The 22694-nt window shown below is 40.5% G+C and overlaps 1 protein-coding gene across 3 annotated transcripts in view; it reads left to right on the top strand.

Annotated features, from left to right (window-relative positions):
• The window catches only part of LOC144681669 (serine/threonine-protein kinase WNK2-like), a 225598-nt gene extending 219943 nt beyond the window's left edge, over positions 1–5655 (top strand). For all 3 annotated transcript variants that reach the window (XM_078543481.1, XM_078543480.1, XM_078543479.1), the window contains 2 exons: positions 262–536; positions 3632–5655. In XM_078543481.1, coding sequence (XP_078399607.1) covers positions 262–536; positions 3632–3985 — 629 coding nt within the window. In that variant the 3' untranslated portion in view covers positions 3986–5655. The remainder of the gene's footprint in view (positions 1–261; positions 537–3631) is intronic.
• The last annotated feature ends 17039 nt before the right edge of the window (positions 5656–22694 follow it).

Genomic DNA, 22694 nt, shown 5'->3' with positions numbered 1-22694 from the left:
TGTAGTTGCCATGGAATGTGTATTACTTTTCAGATGACATATCACTGGTGAATTGTTTTGCTTTATTAGAGGTGCATGCATTGGCAATTTTGTATTGTTCTATTCTGTATTGTGGTTTTGTTAGATTTAATTTGTATCAGTATTATTCTAACATTTTGATTTCTTGTTTTAGTGACTGAATATTTATTTACAGTTCCACTTTCTCTTACAGCATTTTAGCCTGGTAATTTTTTTTTATAAAGTCGATACTTTTTTTTTCAGGGTCTTCAAGCAGCAGTAGTACAAACCACTCAGTGCAGCAGATTCTGCAACAGCATCAACACCAGCCCCAACGTCATCAGCCACCTCAACAGCAAAATCAAACCAACAACAGTAACAACAAGAAGGGAACTTTTACAGATGACCTGCACAAGCTTGTAGATGATTGGACGAAGGAAACAGTTGGAGCTGCACAGTTCAAGCCTTCTTTAAATCAATTAAAGCAGAACCAACATAGATTTGATAAGGAACCTCGGCAAAAACTGTCCCAACCTGATGTGAGTGGTAAAGACCTTGTCCTGTGTGATGACATTGAATATTTTAACACATTTTAATTAAAATTCAGACAGAAGTCACCAAAATAGGCAGGAATTTCATTTAAATGTAACATTAATATTACACAGCACAATTTTAAGGCATTAATTCTGTGAAGCTGCTGTCAACTGGTTTGTGTTTGTCAGCTCCATTGTATGTTTCAGCTTACTTCCTTATTTACATTCCTCCTTTAGGGTCCTTACACCACAAGTAATTCAATAGCTCAGATTGTGATTTGACATCCACCATGTCATGCATCTTTATAGGTTCTTATTTGTACAATTAACAAAATGGTTGTAATGGTAAAACATACGAGCAGTTGCCTGAGTAATTAAAAACATAGACCCCAGAAGAGTGTTTTAGATCCAATGCAGTTTAAATGTGGACTTGAAGGTATATTGTGGCATCAGGTCAAATATGGGCAAGGAAATCTGATTACCACCTACCAACCCACCACCACCAAATGTGAATCCGTACTCCTCCAAGTTGAATACCAATTGGAGAAGGACTGAATGTGGCAAGGGCACAGAATACTCTGAATAGAAGACTTCAATGTCCATCACCAAGGGTGGCTCAGTAGCACCACCACTGGCTGAGTCCTGAAGGATACAAATGCCAGATTAGGACTGTGGCAAGTGGTGAAGGAACCAACAAGAGAAATAACGTACTGAGACCTTGTCCTCACCAATCCACCTGTTGCCGATGCATCTGTCTATGACAGTAGAGGTAGGAGTGACCACCCTACAGTCCTTGTGAAGACAAAGTCCTGTCATCACACTAAGTAAAACCCTCCATTGTGTTGTTTGGTACTATCACTCCATGCTAAATGGGATAGATTCAGAACAAATTTAGCAACTCAAAACTAGGCATCCATGAGGTACTGTGGGACATCAGCAGCAGCAGAATTATGTAGAAACACAATCTATAACCTCATGGTCCACCATATGCTCCACTCTACCATTACTGTTAAGCCAAGGGATCAACGCTGGTTCAATGATGTGAAGGGGAGTGCCAGGAGCAGCACCAGGCATACCTAAAAATGAAATGTCACCCTGGTGAAACTACAACACAGGACAACTTGCATGTCAAACAGCAGAAGCAGCATACAATAGACAAAACTAAGCAATCCCACAACCAATGGATCAGATAAAAGTTCTGCAGTCCCGCCATGTTCAGTCATGAATGGTGGTGAATGATTAAACAGCTAACAGGAGGCGGCGGCTCCACAAATATTCCCAACCTCAATGACAGGGAGTCTAGCACATCAGTGCAAAAGACAAGACTGAAGCTTTTGCAACCATCTTCAGCTGGAAGTGCCAAGTGGATAATCCATCTGGGCCTCCTCCTGAGGTCCCCAGTATTACAGATGCCAGTCTTCTGCCAGTTTGATTCACTCCATGTGATATCAAACAGCTGAAGGCACTGGATACTGCAAAGACTATGGGCCCTGATAACATTCTGGCAATAGTACTGAAGCCTTGTGCTCCAGAACTAGCTGTGCCCCTAGCCAAGCTGTTATAGTACAGTTACAAATCCACCCAACAATGTGGAAAATTGCCCAGATATGTCCTGTTCAAAAAAAGTAGAACAAATCCAATCCGGCCAAATACTGCCCCATTTGAACTCTCTGTCATCAGCAAAGTGATGGAAGGCATCAATGACAGTACTTTCAAGTGGCACATTATTACCAACAACCTGCTCACTGATGTTCTGTTTGGGATCCACAAGGGCCACTTGGCTCCTGATCTCATTGCCATCTTTGTCCAAACATGGACAAAAGAGCTGAACTCAAGAGGAGAGGTAAGAGTGACTGCCCTTACATAAGGCAACATTTGACAGAATGTGACGTCAAGGATCCCTGGCAAAGTTGAAGTCAGTGGGAATGGCAGGGGCACTCTCCATCAGTTGGAGCCAGACCTAGCACAAAGGAAGATGGTTGTGGTTGTTAGACACTAACCACCTCAGTCCCAGAATATCACTACAAGTGTTCCTCAGGGTTGTGTCCTAGGACGAGCCATCTTCAGCTGCTTTATCAATCACCTTTCCTCCATCATAAGGTCAGTGAGGGGATGTTCGCTGATGACGTGACAATGTTCAGTACCATTCCAAACTCCCCAAATACTGAAGCAGCCTGTGTTCATGTGCAACAAGACCTGGACAACATTTAGACTTGGGCTGCTAAGTGGCAAATAACATTTGTGCTACAAGTGCCAGGCAATGACCATCTCCAACAAGAGAGTATCCAACCATTGCCCTTTTACATTCAATGGCTGTCACCATTGACTAAAAGCTGAACTGGACCACCAGCCATATAAGTACTGTGGCTACAAGAGCAGGTCAGAGACTGGGAATTCTGAGACAAGTAACTTACCTACTTACGCCCCAAAGTACATCAATCATCTAACAAGACACAATTCAGGAGTGTGATGGAATACTCTCCACTTGCCTGGGTGAGTACAGTTCCACCAACACTTGAGAAACTCAACACCATCCAAAACAAAGCGGCCTGCTTGATTGCACCCTATCCACCAACTTAAACATTCACTCCCTCCACCATCAACACACAGTAGTAGCAATGCACTGCAGCAGTTCTCCAATGCTCCTTCCAAACCCGTGACCTCTACCTACCTAGAAGGACAAGGGCAGCAGACAGATGGGAACATCACCACCTGCATGTTCCCCTCCAAGCCATGTACCATCCTGACTTAGAACTATATCACAGTTCCTTCACTATTGCTGGATCAAAATCTAGGAGCTCTCTTCCTAACAGCACTGTAGGTGTACCTGCGCCAGGTGGACTGCAGCGGTTTAAGAAGGAAGCTCACCTCCGTCTTCTCGAGGGCAATTAGAAACAGGCAACAAATGTTGGCTTCCCAGCAGCAAGGCCCACTTCCCATTAAAGAATTTTTTAAAAAAACAGTTTTACAAATGTCTATTATTGTTCCTTCGTTTGACAGTTTTTAGGAAAGAGTTCCAAAATTTGGTTACACGTGTATTTTATTATTTCACGCCTCATGCCATTATGCCAGTTTACCAAACATTGTTCTCTTTATTTTAGGGAATAGCTGCACCAGGGAAGACAAGAAAGTTCTCTGCTCCAGCGACATGCCCTGCGTCAGCTGCTTTAACACCAGGAAAATCAACAGTACCAGCAGGATTGCCAGCTGCTCCTATCCCGGGTACAGTACCTGCTTACATGCTGCCTCTGTGCCAGTATGGTGGCATGATCCCAGCACCACTGTATGGTGTACAATGGCCAGCTGTCTCAGGTCCAACTTCACAGCCTGGGGCATTCAGTACTCAAGGAATATCCTCATTTCCATCTCTTAGCAAAGGAGGCTTACAGATGTTTCCAGTACCACTCCAAAAACCTATTCTAAACCCATCTGGGTCCAACATGAGGACTACCTAGCTTTATTGTGAAGAATTTGAGACAATAAGGGCATGGGGGAAATGTTTTTGAGAACAGTTTTGTTTAACTGCTTTCTTTGTAAAGACAAAATTAAATATACTTGATTGTAGCTGAATACTATTGGCAGCCAGAGTGGGCTTGCTAATGCACATAGCCATACATTGCAATGAGCAATCAATGTGAAATATTTTCACAAAGCGTTGCTGAAAGCTAGATAGTTCTTGGGCGATAGTTGCATTTGTCTTGCAATTCAGACACTTTATATTTTGCTTTGTACATTTAACACTAGTAACCTTAAACTAAGTTTAATTAACTTGAATAGATATTGAGATAAATTTAATAACCCTGCAGGAGTACAGTGCCTTGAATTATGCTTTTCAGTTTCCACTGGAAAGAAATATTTAGAAGGTTTTTTAAGTTTCTGCTGTGGTCTGTTGGACACGTTTTAGTTTAGTTTGAAAGGCCTGAAGGTTTACAAGATGTCTGTTACTGGTAATTTAGCTACATGCACATGAACAATGAATATTTATATCTGTTGCTTTACTGTCTTTGTCACATGAAAGTAACTAAATTAATGCTGCTAGAATTGTCTCCCTTTATCCAGGGGCTGAATATCACACATTCAAAATGATTTAGCTGCTGCTCAATCCACTTGCTTCTGTAGGGATAACTTAAGAGTAATTCTGATTCTAAATTTGTTGAGGAGAAAAATAAAAATGTGACCTTTATCTGCTACGTTTAAGTAATCTGCACTTAAGTTCACTCAAGTTGTGGTATTGTTTTAGAGAAGCATTGAACTTTGTTTAAATTGCTGATATACCAACAGTATTAACACTACACAGCAATCTGTCATGTCTTTTAATATGATCTTATGCTTTTCAAAGATAATGAACCCTTTTTATTTATGTATTCTTAACCATGAATGGATTTGGCTGAAATGATTATTTATCAGAAGGTCTGTTTGTAGTTGGGATATTACTGGATGATTTTTATTTGTTTAGTTAAACTGTAACTTATTCAGCTTATAGGTTGCTTTATTTTTGAACATAATCTGTGTTGATGGCAGAGGGGAAACAAACCTTAACTGTTGTATTGTTAAGCCTCATACAGAACTTGAATTGATAAAACACCTAGTGGAATGCTTTGGGGGAAGAAAGGCAGATGAGGGTTGGATGCGACACATTACAAAGTCAGTCTTGAAGGCATACTGCTCTGATTTCTTTCCTGCAATGTTTTATAGTACACGCTGAAAGGCAGAGATGTCTTGTGCTGCCAAGCTGTGAAGAATTGTATTGTTACTGTACTTCTGATTGTTAATGTCTAAATTATTTTGTTTATACCCTTTAATATTCCATCAATTCAGTTAGAATTGGAATTTTATAGAACATTGTGCAGAGTCTTCTGCCTTGGCAAAATACTTCCCGTAGTAAGAGATTTCTGTTCTCTGTTATTTGTATCTTGCATTTATTTGTTTATATTTATGTCTGTATGCTTCATGAGCAAAAATGGAAAATCTAACCTAAAATCAGACATCTAATGCTTGCACTAAGAACAGTTGGATTGCTTTGCCTGTTAAATAGTTGACTTTTGTTTTACTGACATGGTCAGTGGCATTCAAATCACAGATTGTAACTGTTAAAAGATATAAATAAAACATATTTTGTGCTTGACTTTGTATACTCAATTGTAACTTTTTGGATGTTACTGTACATGATCATTTACTTTTCAATTGGCAATGGAAGCAGAACCCTATTATAATTTTTAATTTGCTTTTTGATTGGCCACAGCCCAAAAACATTGGTGGCAGGGGGACAATCCTTAGTTGTCTTGGGTCAACAACGCAGTGTGGAACTGGAGCCACATGCAGGCCAGACTGAGTAATGGTTCACTCTGCTGAACCACAAGTGAAACAGTTGGATATCTACAATGATCAAGCAGTTTCCATGGTAATTTTTCTAGTGTCAATCCACAAATTTAGCAAATTCACTTTTGCAGCTCGTCACGGTGGAATTTGAACTCTCAGCCACTAGGTTACTAAACCAGTACCATAATCATTGCACTACTGTAACCTAACCTATTATATTTCAAACTTTTATATGACTTTAAGATAAAGGTGTGTATTGATGACTGAAATTAAGATAAATATTTTTATCTTTATAGTACCTTATCATGTTCTTGGATGTTTCAAAGCTTACATACAATGAATTAGTCAACTCTGTATGTGCTAAACATGTTAATTAATTCATAGACCCAAGATCCCACAACAGTAAAAGAGGCTGAATAAATAGTTAGTCTGCTTTCAATGGTATTGTTTAAGGGGGAAATGCTTGTTGCATTTAAAATACTACTGTGGGATCTCTTAAATCAATCTGAACAGGCTGACAGAGCCTACGCTTAATGTCTGATCCAAGGGATGGCACCTGCAACAACCTAGTACAAGACTGAATTTTCTGCTTAGACATTTATGAAGTGCTGGATGGTGCTTGAATCTCCAAACTTCTGACTTAGAGATGAGTTTGTTTTATTTATTATTTCAAAGGATGTGGGCTTCGCTGGCTAGGCCAGCATTTATTGCCCATCCCTAATTGCCCTTGAGAAGGTGCTGATGAGCTGCCGCCTTGAACCGCTGCAGTCCATGTGGTGTAGGTACACCCACAGTGCTGTTAGGAAGGATGTTCCAGGATTTTGACCCAGCAACAGTGAAGGAACGCTAATATAGTTCCAAGTCGGGATGGTGCGTGGCTTGGAGGGGAATTTGCTGGTGGGGGTGTTCGCATCATCTACTACCCTTGTCCTAGATGGTAGAGGTTGCAGGTCTGGAAGGTGCTGTCAAAGAGCCTTGGTGAATTTCTGCATTGCTGCTAATTAAGCTAAACTGACAGTTTTTTTGTCCTTGTCAGAGAAAGAAATTGTACAAAATTTATCCATGGATAATCTCAATGCCAATTCGTATTTGCAAATCAATTTAAAAATTGTAAGTTACCTCAGACATGTAAATGCGCAGACACCAATTGGATACTCAGATTATGCATCTGTTTAAGAGAAGGTAGGCTGAAAGGCCGATGTTGAAAGCAAACAAAAACACCAGAATGGAAGACTGTTGTTCAGAATGATTGCATTAACTATTATACATGTTTCCCTACCTAGTGGGAAGAATTCCTTCCATCTTGCATGTTGTAATTGGGCTCAGAAGAATTGCGTAAGAGATGTAGACTCCCATATTCTGGCAGGTGGACATGAACACCTGTATTATCTTCATTAGCTGGTCCATAAAAAGATTCCGGATTCATTTTTATAGTTTCAGAGTAGTCAAAATCATATTGTAATGCTGGTCAATGGATTTTTTTTTGCTTTTGTGTAATCAAAGTAGATTTTCTGAATGTATGCACTGGTAGAGGAAGATGAGAGGGTCATAAAATCCCAAAAATAGGCCTCTTAACTTCATTCGGAATTGTGCAACCAAACTGTGCCTTTATGCCTTCACAAACTATGTAAATTAAATTTAAACTTATCTACCTGGCATTTTACAGATTTGCAATTTAATTGCTGATGGCATGATTAAAACAGAATTGCTAATTCATTTGACATTCATGAATGAGTTCATTAAGGATGTGTTTGTTATTTGTTAGTGTTGGTAGTTTTTATGGGCAAGATTGCCTTTAATTTGGTCTTTTACTTTTATTATGCTGTTTTGCAATTTTTCTGGGATGTTTTGTTTCTTTTCACTCTCTAGCAATGAGGTGAATTAATGTTTTTTTTACATAGTATTTACAGCACAGAAACAGTATTTACAGCACAGAAACAGGCCATTCAGCCCAACAGAACCATGCCAATGTTTATGCTCCACGCAAGTCGTCTCCAACCTTCTTCATTTAATCTCATCAACACATCCTTCTATTTTTCTCTCCCTATGTGTTTATCCAGATTTCCCTAAAAGGCATTTATGCTAGTTGCCTCAACTACTCCTTGTGATAGTGAGATCCACATACTCTATTCTCTGGGTAAATAAATTTCTCCTGAATTCCCTATTAGCTTTATTAGTGTCTTGGTCCTGCCCACAAGTGGAAATGCTCTCTTCCCGTCTACGCCATCAAACTCTTTCATAATCTTGAAGAACTTTATCAGGTCACCCCCTCAGTCTTCACTTTTCTAGGGAAAAAAACAGCCCAGCTTGTTCAATTTTTCCTGGTAGGTATACCAGTTCTGGTATCCTTCTATTTTTTTTTGCACAACCTTCAGTGCCTCTATATCCTTTTATAATATGGAGATCAGAACTGTTCACAGTACACCAAGTATGATTCAATACAAGTTTAATATTTATCTGCTTTCTAATTCCAATGTTGTAGAATTGAATCCTTTGTTTTCCTTTTTATCTTCTTCGTAACATGTGTCTCTACTTTGTGATTTGTATCCGTATCTCTAGATCCCTCTGCTTCTCTCCCCATTTAAACACTCTTTCAAAAAGTATTTAAGCATCTTGAACAAATAGATGGGCGTTCCTATGGAATTTTCCTTACTGGAGACCCAAACGAATTTGCGGAGGTCGGACTGTGTGCTGCTGAAGTTGTTTGCAACGAGCAACCACTGTCCAGAAAAATAGGTCTGTCGATTGTGCCAGATTTGTCTGAGAATATCTGGCTTAAACGTCTACATTTAGCTAGAGAACCTGTTTCGGAGCTTTGCTGTCTCCTGGAGTCCAACCTGCAAATTTCATCCAGGATGGGAACAGTACTAACTGCAAGTAACTTGATCAATTTTTCCAATAGGAATCAGCCAGCAAAAGAAATGGATTGCATTTCTCAGGATAACCAAGTTCCAAAAGGGGCATGGAATCCATGGGTCCATACTGCCAGCTGCACCATTAACCTCATCCACTGTTCATTCGCTACAACCTACCAACAATCTCTATTAGTACTCAACCCTAAAATTTATATGCTTTATCTCACTCCCACACACTCCCAAGAATCTCTCACTGGTAGTGTTACAAATATCTACTTCACAATTCATATGTTTTACTATATAACTTGGTTATGGGAATTTAAGTTTTAACTGTAGAAAATGGCAGCATCTGGTTGAGAAATTGGGAATAATTTATGCAAATGCAGCTTGGGTTTGTCACACTTAGAAGTGACCCTGTGATTATCTTACAAAGTCAGAGCTGATAGTAAAAAAAAAAAACACTCATTTGGGGTACCCATTTCTGGACTTCTTGATAGAGGCAGGGTGTCAATTTTTATCTCCATAAAATAAGCTATAAGTGAGCAATTCTGGGAAAGAGGGTCGTTAAACTCCATTAGAGATAGAAATTATTCATGTGGGTTGCAGAATCAGAGTTGTGTTAAAGGTAAATGATTTGATTGCGTTTCTGTTTGAACCATCCCAAAGCATGCCACATCTTCGTGGAGATGGGATGTGGAGGTTGTAGGTTCTTTTGTTGAATTTATCTGTGTGTATTTGCTGGTGCAACCAAGCAGTTCAGTTTAAGAACAGACAGCAGCAGTTGCAGCTTTGGCCTAGGCGTGGCCTGTAGCTCACTGAGTCGAGAGTGCCAAAGAAAATAAAGGTTAGTCAGGCCTACATATCAAGCGGAGACAATACTAACTTCATCGTTCACCATGTGGAACGTGGGTAGGGCTCTATCTCGGTTTGAATTTTGTGAGGGCAACAGAAGTTGGAGGATTTGCTCTAGCAGCTAGTGGAAGAAATATGCAGTCATCCTCACAGCGTTTGTGGCAGAAAGCAATCAGAGGTAACTTGGAAAGCTATGGGAAGATAGGTGGGTATCTGCTGGCAACCCGAACAAGGGGTTGAGGCATCCATTGTCATGAGGTCTGTAAAGGAAAAGTGGAAGGTAACGTAGCCAAAAAGCTAATGGAAGGACCCCAGTAGAATGTTACCTGGATAGCTGGAACACTTAAGAATTAAAGTTAATTCTGGAGTACTGGCCCCAGGAAAAGTGAATGAACCTTCAGGTTTTCATAAGATAAGGGAATTCTTGCAGACAAAGAAAAGGTCAAAATGAGTTCTTAATATACATAACGCTATAGTTTACAACTAATACTGCTTTGTTTAATTCTTTTTGATAAAGTTTGTTTTTGTTTAAAAATGTGAAATCTTGTGACGTATTTCCGTCAATTAATTGCTGGGTGTTTGGATTTCTTTGAACGTTAATGGTCCCTAACATGATTGTAACAGCAGTTGGTCAACCATGACAGCAGCATCACCTAAACATTGTAGGACACTCATTTGCTCTTTCCTCTTTCTTGCAGGCAAATGTGGCACATAACAGGAGTACTGAAGGAGGACAAACACATCTGCATGTTTTAACCCCAATGGAGCAGATGATGCTGGCCTTCATAGAAAGGCATATCACTAAGGCTGTGGCCGCTGGTGGGGCTGAAACAATCGATGATGAAGGTATCTGCATATCTAATCTTCCTCTCATCCCACTTCTCTCTTAACCCATAATTGTTTCTGACTCACAAGCTGCAGATTATATAAGCACACATTTTACATTTTCCTTTACCTTCACCACAACCCAATAATTGATCCTTTTTCATTTCAAGTACCCAAGAACTGGAACTTTCCTGGTCCAAGCAGAACGAGGACAGTGAAGATGAAGAGACACCATCACTTGATCGTATACTCTCATCCACAAGCTCAGTTGCTGAAACTGCATAATTTAGAGACCAAGCTAGGGAGGGATTTGCACATGATGAGACCAGGCCCAAGTGCGCAGGAGCCAGGGCAGAGGAAGAAAGGGTAGCGCAGCTACCAGCACACCAGAGGGTGAGGTGTCATAGTAGTTCTGTCACAGAGGATTCTCATGAAGATTTTGAGCCAGAATAAGGCTGAGAGGTGCACATAACCAAATGCTTAGTGTACTGGAAAGCCTGCCAGAAAACCTGTGCACAATGTCAAGAAGCATGGAAGAGTACAGCATCAACTGGGCACAGGGCTTTGCCCAAAACTTGGAGCAAAATCCTTTCCAACCATGGAGTCCACTATGCAGCGTTTGTTGGCCAATGTCACAGCTTACATGATTCTCTCTTCTTAGGTACTGTCCCCCTTCAAATCTGCTGTCATCACCCAGTCTTCAGAAAAACAGCCTTGACTCGTCTATCCTTGAACATAAGAACTAGGAGCAGGAGTAGGCAATTCAGCCCCTTGAGCCTGCCCCGCCATTCATTACGATCATGGCTAATCTAATTTTGGCCTCAACTCCAATTTCCTGCCCTCTTCCCATAACCTTTCAACCCATTACTAATTAAAAATCTGTCTATCTCCTCAAATTTATTCAGCATTCCGGCATCCACTGCACTCTTGAGGTAGTGAATTCCACAGATTCACGGCCCTTTGAGAAAAGTAATTCCTCCTTATCTCTGATTTAAATCTACCAGCCCTTAGCCTAAAACTATGGCCCCTTCTAGAATGCCCCACAAGGGGAAACATCCACTCCACGTCTACTTTGTCTATCCCCTTTAGCATCTTATATACCTCAATTAGATCTGCTCTCATCCTTCTAAACTCTAGCGAGTAAAGGCCTAAACTACTCAATCTCTCCTCATAAGACAAGCCCTGCATCTGTGGTATCAACCTAGCGAACCGCCTCCAATCCAGCTACATCCTTCCTCAATTAAGGGGACCAAAACTGAGCACAGTACTCCAGGTGCGGTCTCACCAATGCCTTGTACAGTTGCAACAACACTTCCCTATTTTTATACTTTATTCCTTTAGCAATAAATGTCAAAATTCCATTTGCCTTCCTTATTACCTGCTGTACCTGCATGCTAGCTTTCAGCGATTCATGTGAGGACATCCAGATCCCTCTGAACTGAAGCGTTCTGAAGTTTCTCTCCATTTAAATAATAAGTTGCCTTTTTATTCTTCCGACCAAATGGATAACCTCACACTTATCCACGTTAAACTCCATCTGCCAAATTTTGGCCCATTCACCTAACCTGTCCATATCCATTTGTAAATTTCTTATTTCTTCCTTGCAACTTACTTTCCCACCTATTTTGAAGTCATCTGCAAATTTAGCTATAGTACCTTCTACCCCTGAATCCAAGTCATTAATATAGATTATAAATAGTTGGGGCCCAAGGACCGAACCTTGAGGCACCCCACTAGTTACAGCTTGCCATCCAGAAAAAGACCCATTTATCCCGACTCCCTGCTTTCTGTTGGTTAGCCAATCCTCTATCCAAGCTAATATATTACCCCTAACTCCGTGTAATCTTATCTTGTGTATTAATCTTTTGTGCGGCACCTTATCAAAGGCCTTCTACACCTACAGGATCCCCATTAACCACTTTGCTTGTCACATCTTCAAAGAACTCTAGCAAATTAGTCAAACACGATTTACTCTTCATAAAACCATGCTGACTCTGATGGATTGCATTTTGACTTTCCAAATGTCCCATTACTACTTCGTTAATAATGGATTCCAACAATTTCCCAACGACAGACGTTAAACTAACTGGTCTTTGGTTTCCTACCACTCTATCTCCAACCTTCTTTTCCTCTCAATGAACATGCTGCTTCCCAAATCCATGTCTATATTTCCCAGTACTCTGTTTAAATCCCTCCAACTGGGTCTCCGTCCCTGTCACAATTCTGAAGTGGCCCTTATCAAAGTCACAAATGATATATGACCATGACCGTTGTAAACTATTCCTTTTTGACCTGCCTGCAATCTTTGACATGGTTGATGATTTCATCCTCCTCCAATGGCACTCCTCTGTTTCTAGCCAGGCAGGACTGCACCTGGTTCACTTATTCCCAGGGAATCAGCTATGTAAGGACCAAAATGGAGTTTTATTGGTGGAGACGGAAGGCATGGCTGAGATTCTAGATGAGTACTTTGTACCGGTGTTTACCATTCCAGAAGTAGAGTTGTCAAAGCTATGATAAATTAGGAGGATTTCAGGATACTGAGTAAGATAAAAATAAATAAAGAGGAGGTATTAAAAAGGCTGGCAGTACTTAAAAGTAGATAAATTACCTGTTCCAGATGGGATGCATCCTAGCTTGAATAGGGAAGTAAGGGTAGAAATTGCCGAGATACGAGCCACAATTCTCCAAACCTCCTCAGATACAGGGGTTGTACTAGAGGACAGGGGAATTGCAAATCTTACAGCCTTATTAAGAAAAAGGGGGAATGGTGAACCTGGCAATTACAGGCCAGTTAATTTAACCTAACTTTTGATGTGGGGAAGGTATTGGAAACAAACTGCAAAAGAAAACTATCAGCCATTCGGGCAAGTATGGACGAATAAAGGGAGCCAGCATGAATTTAAGGGCATATCTTGTTTGACTAACTTCATTGAGGTTTTTCTTGCTGAGGTAGCAGACAGGGTGGATGTGTCCAGTGTAGTTGATCTTGGGTATAAGGACTTTCAAAAAGCTTTTGATAAAGTACCACAATTGGATTTGTTAGCAAAACTGAAGTCCATGGGATAAAAAGCAGTAGTAGAAGCATGGATACAAATTTGGCTAAGCGATAGAATACATAAAATTGTGGTTTTGGACTAGTAAACAGTGATGCTCCCCAGGATCAATACTAGGACCACAGCTGCTTTTGATACACACTAACTTGGGAGACAGGGCAAAATTTAAAGATAGCATGAAAATTAAAAATGTGGTAAACAGTAAGGAATATGGTAATAGACTTTAAGAATGGGCAGGCATGTTGCAGATCAAATTCAGTGCAGAAAATTGAGAGCTGATGTATTTTAGCAGGAAAAGCAAGAAACAATGAAAGCTAAATGATACTATTTTAAAGGGGTGTAAGAACAGAGAGACCTCCGGATTTTTGGTGAACAAATCTTTGGAAGTAGCTGGACGGTTAGTAAAACACGTAGGAACCTGGGCTTTAAGAATGGAGACATAAAATACAAAAGCCAGGAAAAACACTAGGTTCAGCCGTAGATGGAGTATTGTGTCTGATTCTGGGTGTGAAGGCTTTGGGGAGGGCACAGAAGTGATTTCCTAGAATGGTTCCAGGGATGAGGAATTACAGTTAAGTGGACAGACTGGAGAAGATGGGGCTGCTCTCCTTAGAGCAGCGAAGATTAAGGGAAGGTTTGATAGGTGTTCAAAATCATGAATGGTTTAGGTAGAGTAAAGTGATATTGCTTATAATGGCTGATGGGCTGATAACCAGAAGGCATGGATTTAAGGTGATTGGTAAAAGTACCAGAGATATGAGGAAAATCTCTTATGTAATGAATGGTTAGGATTTGGAATGCACTGTCTGATAGGGTGGTAGATACAGATTCAATAGTAGCCTTTAAAAGGGAATTGGATAGAAGGTTAAAAATTGCAGGGATTTGGGAAAGAGTGGCGAACTAACTGGATTGCTGTTTGAAAGAGCTGGTGCAAACTCAATGGGCCAAATAGCTTCCAGTGCAATACTACTATGATTCAATGGCTTTTCTTCCCACTCCTGCATCATAACCTCTGAAGTCCCCCCTATCCTAGCCTCCCTTCTATTTCCAGTCGACAGACTGTCCCCAGCAACACGATTTAAAAACATAACGTCAGGTTTCACATGTCTGCTGATGAAACCCAGCTCTAACTTGCCACACCTCTTTTGACCCCTCCACTGTCTCTTAATTGTCTGACATCCAGTATTGGATGAACAGAAACTTCTTCCAACTAAATATTTGGGAAAATTGAAGCCATTATTTTCAGTCCTGAATACAAGCTCTGTTCCCCAGCCACTGACTCCATTCCTCTCCCTGGCAACTGCCTCGAGGCTGAACCATACCATTCATGATCTTGCTGTCATATTTGACCCAGAGTCGCCTTTAGTTGTCTATGCCCTAAGCTTCCAACCACATATCTGCTCCATCAACAAGACCACTTACTTCTGCCTCCATAATATCATCAGTCTCCATTCCTCCTCAGCCCATCTGCTGAAACCTTATCCATGCATTTATTACCTCTAGATTTGACTATTTCAGTCGTGTCCTGGCTGTCCTCCCACTTTCTATCCTCCATAAACTTGAGTTCATTGAAAACTCTGCTACCTGTGTCCTTACTCTCAGACATTTGCTTACCTCTTATTCCACCTCTCCCACCCCTGGCTTGCTGACTTGCATTGGCTCCCAATCCAGCAATACCTTAATTTATTTTAAAAATCCCCATTCTTGTATTCAAATCCCTCCATGGCCTTGGCCCAACAACCCTCTGGTTCTGACCTCTCGCACATCCCTGATTTTAATCACTTCATCATTGGCAGCCGTGCCTTCAATTGCCTAAGCCCTAGGCAATGGAATTTCCTCTCTAAACCTTTCCATGTCTCTGTATTACACCACTGCAGTTATGGAAGGTCTGATATTCATGTATTTTTTTTCTTTTTACCCCTCTGTCCTCTTTAAAACTCCCCTTAAAACTTACCTCTTTCATCAAGCTTTTGCTCATATGTCTAATATCTCATGTGGCTCAGTGTTGTTTGAAATGTCTTTGGGTGTTTTCCTACATTAAAGGCGCTTTATAAAGCATGTTTTGCAGCGTAAATAACTTCCATTCAAGGTCTGAATTCTGCAATGGAAAGCTCACACTGCAGCTATTGTGGCTTTGGATGCCACTGTTCAAAGGAGCTCCTAGGATATCACATCAATATGTTCCCTAATAGATCAGCAAGATTGCTGAGATGCCATCTTAGAGTGCATCAGTGGTTCCAGGGAACCACTTTCCCCCTCAGGATGAACTCCCAGCCTTGCCACTCTGCCAGTGCCTTTGCTGTTGCCAATCTGCCAAGGCCAAGATGGTGCAATTTGAAGCTGGGCCGTCTGGACACAGAGCCACTTGAGGTCGTCTTCCAAGGTCGGCAGGTTTCTACCCCACATGCTGTAGCCATAGGAGCACTAGGATAGGCAAAGGCACACAGAAAACGGACACTAAGGGAATTTGCAAGGGTGAATAGTCCAGTTTTGTGTGCATTATATCATTTATAGAACTGGAATAGAATGTGAATTTTCTGGGTTTTTTTTGGTTGTATGTATTTTTATGTTGGAAAGAGGACAACGTGATGGTCAATGATAGAGGATAGAAGGCACTTCGCGCTACTGCTTTAGCATGAGGAAACCAGGGAAGAGGGAGCTCCATCTCCATCGCCAGGAGATGGTTGGATCTTTTCACCATGTCTTGGACCCATTTCCTCAGGCACTACCACCCTGGCCAAGTGAAGAGCTGCCTCTTCCATGGCAGTCAGAATGACTAGATGTGGCACTCCACTACCTACCTGAGCCTGTTCTCTTGTGTTGTGCATTCTTTACTCCTGCAAGGTTAAGAGGGTGAAAGTTAGGACCATAATACTCTCCTTCACTACTTCCACCTGTACTACCACATGTGATGTTACTGTTGTCAGTGTTGTTTCCTTATGCTTGTGATGAATTTTTCTCACAGCTCTGTATTGCTCCTGGGCACGCATTCTGGAGGACTACACACCCTCAGGCTGCTAATCTTGTTTGTATGTTTGTGACTGCAGAATTGGAGGCCTGTCATCTGTGTGCAGCGTTGCAGTCACCTTACCAGTTTGCTGGTCCTGGAAGTGTTTGCGCCACTGGATCCAGGTCCTACTCACCAAATTGCGACAGCTCATTTCCTCTGCCACATCCAGCCAGGCCTGCTTAGTCTGGTTGGTTCGCCATCTCCTGCCACACTCTGGTAATAGAATAGCACGACCTGATGTCACTGCCTCTACAATGATCTCAAAGGAGGCGTCGCTGAATCACGGGGCCGCTTTCACACGGGTACCTGTCGTTTGGCTTAGCTGCTCTTCTCCTCCTTCCATTTCATACTAAACCAGCAACCACTAACTTTTTAAATTGCGCATGCCTCGCTGCTCTCCCACCTGTTCTGTGTTTCTTCCGCCACTAATTGAATGGTGACAGTGCAACCTAAGCAGGAATTGGCCTACAATGTTAAAAAGGCCACCAATACAACCCAAGGTCAGAACCTAGAAATGCTCTCAATGTTGGGGTCCTGACCCCAGAACAAAAATTCAGGCTCATATGTTTAAATTCAAGTTGTGTGTTTTGGTTCCTCTCTCAAGAAAACTGCCTGAAGACAATCAACTAGTCATCAAATATTGTATAGATTTAATTGAAGACGCATTTGTCAGTCTTTAAACTTATTACGTACTGTGATTGAATTGAAGAACCTCATGCTAAAACGTAGATAAAATGCTATATCTTTTCACACCTTGCTTAGGCCTCTTTTGCATTGCTGGGCACTGCCAGACTTTGAAAAATATCAGCGTGTGAATCATCATAATTAATGTGCAAATCAGCTAGACGCTTCTGGCAATTTGCTGCAATAGTTTGGCCATTTGGCACTGTTCCAACATTCAGAATCACAGAAACTTTACAGTGCAGAAAGGGGCCATTGGCTCATTGAGTCTGCACTGGCTCTCTGAAAGAGCATTCTACCTAGTCCCACTTCCATGCCTTTTCCCCATAACCTTGCACGTTCTTTCTTTTCAGATAGCAATGCAATTCTTTTTTGAATACCTTGATCAAACCTGCCTCCACCACCCTCTCAGGAAGTTCGTTCCAGACTCCAAGCACCCTCTGGATGAAAAGATTTTTCCTCACGTCACTACTACTCCTTTTGTCCATTATTTTGAATCTGTGCCCTCTAGTTCTTGATCAAGCAGCATCACCCTTAACCACCTCATCACTTGTCATGAAGTTGCTGCAATTGCACATTAACTGAAAAAAAATCACAACTTCCCATTAAACTCTACGTGGAAAGTTGTTTTGTAATGAATAGCATATGGACCCTTTTACTGTTAACTGTTGATGACTGCCAATCAACTGCTCTTGCTCAGAAAGTGAATAATTAAAAGATGGAGTCTCATTCCTCTTTATTAAAGATTATTTAAAAAATCACATTTTTAAATTTAATTTTTTTTCTTTCTCTCTCAATCCAATCTGTCTTTCCCTCTCTTTTCTGTGCTTGATTTGACATTGAATTCACTCACTCTAATTCATCCTCCTTATCAGACCTTCCTCTGTGTATTTCTCAGTCATTTAATCTTCTTGGTTAGGGAGAAACACTGTTTATTCCATTATTCACCAATTCACAGGTGCCCTGGTGCCCTCATAGCGCTGTTCTTAACTCTCACTTTCAGCGACTATGTGGGTAAAACATATTTAAACCCTGAGCCTACACAAGCAAGTCTCATTAACAGGGTGGACCAGGAGTGCAAAATTTGATTTGATTTGAAGCACTGTCTAAATAGGCTAGGTGGAAGCACACACTTTTGTTTGACTCCATTGCAATGGCAAAAGACTCAGACAACAATATTAGCAGTTACGATACCAAGTATTCCTTCATAAAGGTGACTTGTCATTCTGATTGGAAATTGAGGTTTCTTTAGAAATTATGGATATATTTAAGATAGTACTTTTCAGTGATGTTCAGTTCTTAGCTTTCATCCCTTATTTTAGTTTTTTTCTTTTAGTAGTCTTTGTAGTAGAAAATGTTGAAATTTCATATCTTACAGATTTAAAAGGGTTGTCTTTATAAAATCAGTGCATCAATGAGGGAGAGAAGGAGGGAGAAAATTAAGACGGTTTGGCTATACCAACCAGGTACAGGCAGAAACAACTGTATCACTTACGCATACAAGTTTCCCTGAGACCAAATGAGTCCAGGTAGAGTTACCAAAGTGAAAGGTGAATTTTCTGTGAAGCAAAGGGTTCAAGAGGAATGCATAGATCTTCTACTGAGTGAGTTTCATAACTAGAATGTCTCATAAGCCTAACATCATCTTCCCAGAGAAAGGCAAGACAACCAACTATTATGCCAGCATATACTCAAGCTTCTTTAAGCTCTGGAAAATTTGCTAACTACAAGCTTTAAGGTCTTTAATCCATGCAATATATGGACTATTTGATGCTGTTGAGGAATATAATGTTAAATTAATCTCATCGATGTTCATCAACCTTGCACAGATCTCGACTATAAATATATAAAAGCAAGCAGTTAATGCTGAATTATTATGACGTAACTGAATTGCCTTTTAAACATTCTTATTTAAGTAATCCCCCCCCCCCGACCCTATAATTATTTGAATTTTCAATGTTTAAATGTGATTCTAATGTTTATGAATAATTGTTAATTCATGACTTTGTCTGATTTCTTTAATTAGCAAGAAGTGGCTAATTTATTCACTCTGCTTTTGGGGATTCTGATGCCAGGTGAAAAGTGTAAACGCTCATATAATATGTTGATGGTAAGACAGTTAAGTGAGTCAAATTTAAGCATCACTAGGTATAAAGTAAGTAATTAACCCTAGACAATTCTTAATAAGGAATTAAAGTGAAGATTAAGGATTTGTCCAGAGCATTTGATGAATATTCTTGTTGCGGTATTAATCCAATTGTTCTTACATGATCCTTAAAGGAATGATCAGAGAACGTTTCAAAAAATATGTATATTTGTGTAGCCAGGAGCATTAACTCTTCCGGCCCCACAGATATTACCTTCCTCCATGCTCAACCAGCGGTGGCCCTTCCCTCAGATCATTCCCCCATTCCAGCATATCTCACTTAGAATTTGCAGTGGGGCCATCAGACATTTGACCCTATCAGAATGGTGAGTTGTTACCAATGCAGAATCAGCTTGTGATAGAATGCTTGTGATTCTCCTACAACTTTCTGAAACACAGCCAAGCACAGGTAAACAAACAATTGCTATTTTACTATGATCAAGCATCACAAATGGAGTATATACTCTATTTGAAATGTTGAGATCCAATTCAATAAATAATAAATTGTTTCATGCAATTTAAAGTTATTTGGAGCATCATACTGATGCTATTTAGTGTAATTACGTTGTATTGCTTAAACTTTGGAAAATAAATAATTTTATATTTAATTTATCTCTGCAGTGAATGTAGTGCTCTCGTAAATCTTAGTACTTTGATCATTTTTGCTTTTATCTTTAGTGCTGTTCCACAGATTACACAATAGAGGCCACTCTTTCATTCTCAGTAGAAAAATAACTTGTAGCCAATTGTTAAAATGGCTGAAACGCTTTCCGTGAAAATATTTTTAAACAGTTATTGACTTTTTAGTCCCTTTCCATAAAACAATGCACTCTGATATTGTGCATTTAAGTTCAAATGCAAAGGTACAGTTAAAATATTAAATGAGTGGAAAGATTTGTTTAACAGAGGATATACAGCACATTCGGCCCAACCAATCCATGCCTTTCAGTTTAAAATTAACCATCCTTTTCTTTAGATTTGATTTTAAAAAGATAAGGAATTACGTAACTTACTGCTGATGAAGCATGGTATGTTTAGGATGGTCCCTCTGATCTGTGGACTGTCAGCATGGTTCTTGGTTATTGGTATGCGTGAGCTATTTTCCCATATACAGACAGTAGTCATACTCTAGCACTTGTTTAACACTTGTTTATTAGTACTACATCTAAATAGGTTACAGAGTAGGCATGTTACTCCTAAGCATGATGTGTTCCAACCTCTCTCTCTCGAGAGAGAGAGAGAGTCTAACACATGACTGACAGATGATGATATATCACTGACATCAATCTCCTATATTAGCATATCCATTCTGTTAACATTACAGCTCCCCCCAAGTATGCGATCTACTTTTAAACAATAATATGAAACAGTGTCTTTAACTATTTACATTGTATTTCTATAAATCCCTTTTTACAACTATAGATTCTACCCAAGTCCAACCCCTGCTCTTTCCCCCTTCTCAAGTCATGGTCTTGAGGGATTCAGTCTCCTATATTATTCTCCGCCCTTAGCGAAGATGTCTTGAATACATGAGAGCTTTCTTCTTTTTCTTGGAGGACGACGACATCAGCAGAATGGGACAGCAATTTTGCAGCATTGCTGGTAAGCATAGTGTAGGTTTCAGGACTACTGAACTTGAGAATGATGAGTCTTTTGCAATGAAAGACTGATCCAAGAGAGAAGACTGAAGGGCATCAATCTTTGGACTTTGGGACTAGAAGAGAAGAATCACGGCTCTCTGAGAAATGAATTGCTTCATTGAAACACACGGGAAAAAATATTTAGAAGACAGATGATCTTCAAGGCCAAAGAAGAGCCTTACAGCCTCTCTTATTCACTGCTGCATCGAAGACAGAAAAGATATTGAAGATTCCAATGAATCTGGATGATGAAAGACAAAAAGACAAAATTCAAGTAAGCCTTTCAGGAAAAGGAAAAGAAATGATTTACCAATGATATTTTGGAAGGAATGTACTTTCTGTAAGTAGTGGTAACAGAGCCACACTTTTGTCTGCGTGAGGCTGCTCCACCATGGGCAATGGGAAGAATTGTTGAGGATATGGAGATAAGACAACACCATTTTCTGCAATGGGATGAATTTCAACAAAATGAAGATGAATGTCCTGTAGATGAATAACTTTGAGATAAGTTTGCTGTATAGGATTGTAAAGCATTAAGAGTGCTGAAGATTCTGCCTCAGCTTCTGAGCTGTCATACAGCTCTAGAGGGAAGATTATTTTCATCTGGGACTGAAGTATAGGTCTCAATTGACTTTCATCCCTGAAAATAGGTGCTACTGTCTCTGGCAATGTGATCCTCTATGGACTCTAACATGGGATCAGGCAAGGCCTTCTCTCTGGAAGACTCTTCATGGACAACCAGTACTAGACTAGGTATTACATTGGTAGATTCAGTGGAATAAGGATCTGAATGCTGCTCAACCACTAGAAACATGGCTGACTTCTCAAAAAAAAGACATCAGAGACTTCATATGGTGCGTCCACTGATTGGAATAATGGACCAACCTCTAGGATCTCATCTTCCAACTCAGTGCTGTACTGGCCTCTTCCTCATTACTTCAAGAAAGAGCCAGCTCAGATGGTCACCATCTGCCACAGTGCCTTCTGTATCCGCCACCTCTGGCCTAGCTTCATAAAGAACTGAGAGATTCATAACCCCAATCTCTGCCCAGGGTCTAGTGATAGAAAGGAACTCCCTGTTGATTGAATAAACCTCCTCAGCTGCTGTAGGCTGAAGTTCCAATGATTGTAAATAAAAGGCTGAAGACTGTACCATGAAAGACATTGAGTTCAAATACTGGTGGTTATCTGTTTTTTCCAGAATTCCTAGAAGTACGCCAACGTCTCCACACAATAAGGATGTGTGTTGATTGTGGACAACATAGAGAGAAGCAACGATCTGTCACTCCTTATAATTAAGAGGAGCAATTATTCTGCCAATGACTGGAAGATTTGTGCCACCTGGATCTTGCAATTTGATGTGTGATGAGTGAAGGGGTATTTGCTGAAGCCAGTCTAGATCGTCTGCTATTATGTTCACACCAGCTCCAGTATCAATTTTAAGGTGGTATCGAAGCCTTTAACTTGCACTGTAACTGACCAATAGTCTTGATTAAGACCATTAACTTCCCCACATACTAGTGTTTCATAAATATTTTCTTGTTTTCTACCTTGATTAAAGTTGTTGGATTTGCAGAAATGCTTGACATGTTCAGTCTTCTCACTCTGGAAGCATTCCGCGACCCCTGCTAGGCAGTCCTGGCATGTGTTTGTTCCTCCCTCTGCAACGTAAGCATCGCAAAATGGCAAAATGCTGCTGTGGAGTTTCCTGCCCTTCTGCCCATTTTGACTGGCTTTCTTGTGGGTGGGGCTGCTGCCCATGAGCCTTCCAAATCTACAG

The sequence above is a fragment of the Cetorhinus maximus genome, chromosome 6 (genome assembly GCF_964194155.1).
Source record: "Cetorhinus maximus chromosome 6, sCetMax3.hap1.1, whole genome shotgun sequence".
Taxonomy (NCBI): Eukaryota; Metazoa; Chordata; class Chondrichthyes; order Lamniformes; family Cetorhinidae; genus Cetorhinus; species Cetorhinus maximus.
This window is presented reverse-complemented; position numbering and strand designations above follow the sequence as displayed.